This window comes from Argopecten irradians, chromosome 1, assembly GCF_041381155.1.
Source record: "Argopecten irradians isolate NY chromosome 1, Ai_NY, whole genome shotgun sequence".
NCBI lineage: Eukaryota > Metazoa > Mollusca > Bivalvia > Pectinida > Pectinidae > Argopecten > Argopecten irradians.
Genome location: NC_091134.1, coordinates 29,258,307 through 29,264,866, shown reverse-complemented (window position 1 = coordinate 29,264,866; position 6,560 = coordinate 29,258,307). Strand labels below are relative to the sequence as shown.

Below are 6,560 nucleotides of genomic sequence, written 5' to 3'. Positions count from 1 at the left end.
TTGTTAAAGAATCAATTGGGTATGTATACATACTGATGTGTGTATAGCAGCCTGTTCAGTGTATATGTGTGTATATCTCACTTCTATATATAACCAGGAGGCCTACATTTAACTAGATCCCAGCAGGGAAAACTCCAGGAAGCAAGTCTAATCAGGTGGAATAACCTGAACACCCCTCTTGGAATATTTACCAAATGGACTCGGCCAGATTCTGAATTGGACTAAGTTGATGCTGCTGGCATAAGTTTAATGTGTATGGAGAGGGACTTTACATTCGATGGTGTGAGGGTTGTATACACCTGGTATTTTCAGGAAGTGTTGCTTCAGTGGTAGACCAGTATGCTAACATTTAGACTGTCTAACATAAGTGCATTTCTCATTGGTAATTACACAACACTTCTTTCGGCTTCCCCCTCCCAACCCACCTAGGACTTTGAGCTCCCCTGGGGGATAGAGACAGATGCTGGGCAAAAACAGCCCAGTGGGTGTGAGAACAAAAACATTGATTCCTGAAGTACAGGCATAAAGGCCCCAACACACTCTGCCTCTAAGATCTTCACAACAACTTGTAGAATTTAGAGTGACATGGTGCCATTGTAGAGTTGGTGATTTGTGTGAGATTTGACACCACCTTATCTACACATAATAGTGTTGAAATAGTCTGCTCGCTTCATCATGAACAAGACATAGTGTACTGGTGTACAGAACTCATACAGCCTCACTTCAACATCAATCACAATTTATCAGTGTGTTGTTGGTGTTTTTTTTGGAAAGTTGGACTATACCAAAAGCTATGTCTTACGGATCGTACCACAATAGGTATAGCTTGGGAAGCTATCCCAGCAGCCTGACAGGAAGTTACACAAGTGGACTATATGGAAACTCGTATGGAAGTTCTACAAGCTCTGTTCCATTAATCTCAGGGATGAGTTCAGGCCTTGGGTCCAACTATAGTTCCCGATCAGGCTCCACAAGCAGCTTGTCAAGTCTTGGATGTGGATCAGGGTCATTATACGGCAGTTCTTATGGTTTATCATCAATATCACGACCGGTCAGCACAACTTACTGTTTTTTAATTACATGTAACATCGTGTATCTATATTTTTGCCTTTAGTCTTGACCAAGTGGCTGATATTTTTGCCTTTAGTCTTGACCAGGAGGCTGATATTTTTGCCTTTAGTCTTGACCAGCAGGCTGAATTTTTGCCTTTAGTCTTGACCAGCAGGCTGATATTTTTGCCTTTAGTCTTGACCAGCAGGCTGAATTTTTGCCTTTAGTCTTGACCAGCAGGCTGAATTTTTGCCTTTAGTCTTGACCAGCAGGCTTGACCAGCAGGCTGAATTTTTGCCTTTAGTCTTGACCAGCAGGCTGAATTTTATGCCTTTAGTCTTGACCAGCAGGCTGAATATTTTTGCCTTTAGTCTTAACCAGCAGGCTGAATTATTTTGTTATTTCTTGACCAAAACTTTTGAAAGTGATATTTTGTGCCAATTTTATGGATTATTGATGGTAATTGTGAGTGCCATTTGTTTGTAATTAGTGTGATTGGGCACTGTCCATACATACACTGTTTTCTCTCAAAACACCAGGTAATGTAGACCTTGGCAGCATCATCAAGTCAGGTTTGTCTGAGTTTAGACTGAGATCTGTTTCTGAGGTTTGTCTTTGAGTTTAGGGATGTGATGTGTTTCACAGAGTTTTCTGATTTCTCTCAGTTTGTCTGGGCTTAGGATGAAATTTATCTCCCAAGGTTGTCTGAGTTAAGAATGAGATCTGTCTCTCAGGTTTATCTGAATTAATAATGAGATATTTCTCTGAGGTTGCTCTGATGTTTGTCTTAAGTTTAGGATGAGACGTGTCTCACAGGTTTGTCTGAGTTTAGGATGAGATGTGTCTCACAGGTTTGTCTGAGTTTAGGATGAGATGTTTCTCTGAGATGTCTTTGTTTAGGATGAGACATGTCTCACAGGTTTGTCTTTGTTTAGAATAAGACATGTCTCACAAGTTTGTCTTTGTTTAGGATAAGATCTGTCTCACAGGTTTGTCTGATTTCTATCAGGCTTGTCTGAGTTTAGGATGAGATATATCTCTCAGGCTTTTTTGAGTTTGTAATGAGATGCATCTCTCAGGTTTGTCTGAGATTTTTCTTTATTGAATGACCTCCATATCTCAGAATTTTGCATTGGACTAAAGTGCTAATTTGTTTTATTCCTGTCTTTTAGTTTTAAGTGAGTTGGGAATGAGAATGTGTCTGCACATGAAATAATAAATTAATCCAGAAAGGTAAGTTATATGTTAAGAGGAATTTCTGAAAGTTGAGTAAAGGAGGACAGAGTTTACTTGGGGCTTGAAAGGTTAAGTGATAAAATCAGAATTCATATTCTTTTAAGAACAGTGTATCACCTTTCACTGTGGTTTCTTGTGACAGATTTGACGCTTCATTCCTCTAGAAAAATATTTCAGATATAATTACTACACTCTCTGTATAAACTTGTTCAATGAATACAAACAACAAAGGAAAATGAACCCACAAACAACCGTTTCTATTATCACACATCACCATGCACCCACAAACAACCATTTCTATTATCACCATCACCATGCACCCACAAACAACCATTTCTATTATCACCATCACCATACACCCACAAACAACCATTTCTATTATCACCATCACCATACACCAACAAACAACCATTTCAATTATCACCATCACCATGCACCAACAAACAACTATTTCTATTATCACCATCACCATGCACCAACAAACAACTATTTCTATTATCACCATCACCATGCACCAACAAACAACCATTTCTATTATCACCATCACCATCACCACAAACAACATTTCACACCATCCACATGCAACAAACAACTATTTCTATTATCACCATCACCATGCACCCAACAAACAACTATTTCTATTATCACCATCACCATGCACCAACAAACAACTATTTCTATAATCACCATCACCATGCACCCACAAACAACTATTTCTATAATCACCATCACCATACACCAACAAACAACCATTTCTATTATCACCATCACCATGCACCAACAAACAACCATTTCAATTATCACCATCACCATGCACCCACAAACAACTATTTCTATAATCACCATCACCATACACCAACAAACAACCATTTCTATTATCACCATCACCATGCACCCACAAACAACCATTTCTATTATCACCATCACCATGCACCCACAAACAACCATTTCTATAATCACCATCACCATACACCAACAAACAACCATTTCAATTATCACCATCACCATGCACCAACAAACAACCATTTCTATTATCACCATCACCATGCACCCACAAACAACCATTTCTATTATCACCATCACCATACACCAACAAACAACCATTTCTATTATCACCATCACCATACACCAACAAACAACCATTTCAATTATCACCATCACCATGCACCAACAAACAACCATTTCTATTATCACCATCACCATGCACCCACAAACAACCATTTCTATTATCACCATCACCATGCACCCACAAACAACCATTTCTATTATCACCATCACCATGCACCCACAAACAACCATTTCTATTATCACCATCACCATACACAAACAAACAACCATTTCAATTATCACCATCACCATGCACCAACAAACAACTATTTCTATTATCACCATCACCATGCACCAACAAACAACCATTTCTATTATCACCATCGCCATGCACCACAAACAACTATTTCTATTATCACCATCACCATACACCAACAAACAACTATTTCTATAATTACCATCACCATACACCAACAAACAACCATTTCTATTATCACCATCACCATGCACCAACAAACAACCATTTCTATTATCACCATCACCATGCACCGACAAACAACCATTTCTATTATCACCATCACCATACACCAACAAACAACCATTTCAATTATCACCATCACCATGCACCAACAAACAACCATTTCTATTATCACCATCACCATACACCAACAAACAACCATTTCTATTATCACCATCACCATGCACCCACAAACAACCATTTCTATTATCACCATCACCATACACCAACAAACAACCATTTCAATTATCACCATCACCATGCACCAACAAACAACCATTTCTATTATCACCATCACCATGCACCAACAAACAACCATTTCTATTATCACCATCACCATGCACCAACAAACAACCATTTCTATTATCACCATCACCATGCACCAACAAACAACCATTTCTATTATCACCATCACCATGCACCCACAAACAACTATTTCTATTATCACCATCACCATGCACCCACAAACAACCATTTCTATTATCACCATAACCATGCACCCACAAACAACCATTTCTATTATCACCATCACCATGCACCCACAAACAACTATTTCTATTATCACCATCACCATGCACCAACAAACAACCATTTCTATTATCACCATCGCCATGCACCACAAACAACTATTTCTATTATCACCATCACCATACACCAACAAACAACCATTTCTATTATCACCATCACCATGCACCGACAAACAACCATTTCTATTATCACCATCACCATACACCAACAAACAACCATTTCTATTATCACCATCACCATACACCAACAAACAACCATTTCAATTATCACCATCACCATGCACCAACAAACAACCATTTCTATTATCACCATCACCATGCACCAACAAACAACCATTTCTATTATCACCATCACCATGCACCCACAAACAACTATTTCTATTATCACCATCACCATGCACCAACAAACAACTATTTCTATAATCACCATGGTCAGGGGTACCACAGCAGCACTACCTTCACTAAGTCAGCCAGCTATATATAGCTAGTATTAAGGATATAATAGATTGAATTAGTACTCTAGGTGTATAGTGTGATAAGGCTGTAAAACAGCGATGTTTGGTGTATTGACTTAGCTGGTAAGTGTCTCAGTGTTTATGTAGGTATTCATAGGGCATTGATATAGATTGGTTGGGATTACATTTACATTTACCTATTTAAGGTGAATTTCAAGTATCCAATATTTTATGTAGTTTGACATGTGTCAAGTGTTCTTTAAATAAATGCACACTTACACACACATTTTTATTCTTTCTTTTAAAAAAGTTTCCAGAGATGGGACAGTTTCATATATATATTTCCGCATATTTATATTTCTCGAAATTAATTTTCCTTGACCATGCTGCCTTGAATTTTCATTCTCTATACATGTGCAATTTGATATAAATCATTTTTTTCTCTGAAGTGCTGAGGCCCATGAGCCTCTTGATTTGACTGATTGTCTTATCTAAAGACGCTAAGGTTAATTCTTTTGTGATTGAATTAAAATATGTGGTACAAAACCTGTTTATAAAACACAGCACATAACACTACAGTTTATTCCTGTTTGGAATGTAGTAGTTAGTGTTAAATAAGCCAGGAACATTTCTGGCATCCCTCTGAAGGATATATATATGTTTGATGTGTGGAATTGAAAACATGTTTACAGATATTGTAGTGTTATTAACCTGCTAGTGTAGAATGTTTGAATTGCTTTGATGGCTCCAACTTTTACTTATCTTTTACACTAGAAGACTCGGTTCTAACAGGAATAGCAGGCGAATCCGAAGCTTATTCCTCACATATGTGGCCTTGTCCTTTCCAGTGGAAGTACTACATGTAGGAAGGCATTGTTATATTTATAGAAACCTCTTACTCCCCAAGTGTAAAAATGACTCATACTTCATCAGCCTTCAGGCAGGTTTATATCTGTCAAGACTTATATATTGAAGGATGGTAGCATTGGGTGTGGAAACCAACCAGCAATCTAACTTCTCTACCCCCTTCTCTCCCTCCTCTTCATTCCAAAGTGTGAAATGGTTGTGAAAATTGGTTAAGATACAGAGCTTTCTCTACTTTTAAAATTGCCATGTGTAATATCTCATCATAATGTATAAAGGAGAGTGAAATACAAATGTGTAGATATAAGATCCTTAAAACACAGGTGTGGTTTTACAGATGAATCAATATATATGTGTTCATCAAAGTGTTTACTACCATGGGACTACTACCACAGGGTTAGGATTTAATCGTCATGGTTACAAGATGTTGGATGAAAAAGACTTTGTTATAGGGTTTGTTAATTAGGTACAAGCTGTTCCAGTTAGGAATTAAAGAGAATTTCATTTGTGGGGTGTGATTGGTCCACAAGATAACACAAATTCAACTGTAAGTCTTTGAACCCCTTCCAGCCATTCGTTTGCCAGCCTACTTTTATTTTATTCCTCCAGGGAAAAGGAGGGATAAAAAAGCGATAGGCCTCCCAGTGAATTTAGCCCCTGTTTTGCAGTGTTGGTGCTATTTTAGTCCCCAGTACATTCCACAGTAGTGAGTGTGTTACATTAGATAGTAGCTGTTTGTTGATGGACCACAGTGGCTGGTATGTTACTTCATCACAAATTAATTGTGCTGCTACTACACTGTAAACATTCATTTATCACAAATAGTGGCCATTTATACCCAATAATGTCAGTTTAGTACTTACA

At 37.9% G+C, this 6,560-nt stretch overlaps 1 protein-coding gene across 2 annotated transcripts in view; it reads left to right on the top strand.

The window, feature by feature from the left end:
- The first annotated feature begins 210 nt into the window (after positions 1-210).
- The window catches only part of LOC138323283 (protein phosphatase 1 regulatory subunit 12A-like), a 29,529-nt gene continuing 23,179 nt past the window's right edge, over positions 211-6,560 (top strand). Inside the window, exon 1 of one of the 2 annotated variants that reach the window (XM_069267773.1) lies at positions 211-1,051. In XM_069267773.1, the coding sequence (XP_069123874.1) occupies positions 794-1,051 (258 nt within the window). In that variant the 5' untranslated portion in view covers positions 211-793. The remainder of the gene's footprint in view (positions 1,052-6,560) is intronic. The other variant, XM_069267762.1, reaches the window with a different exon arrangement.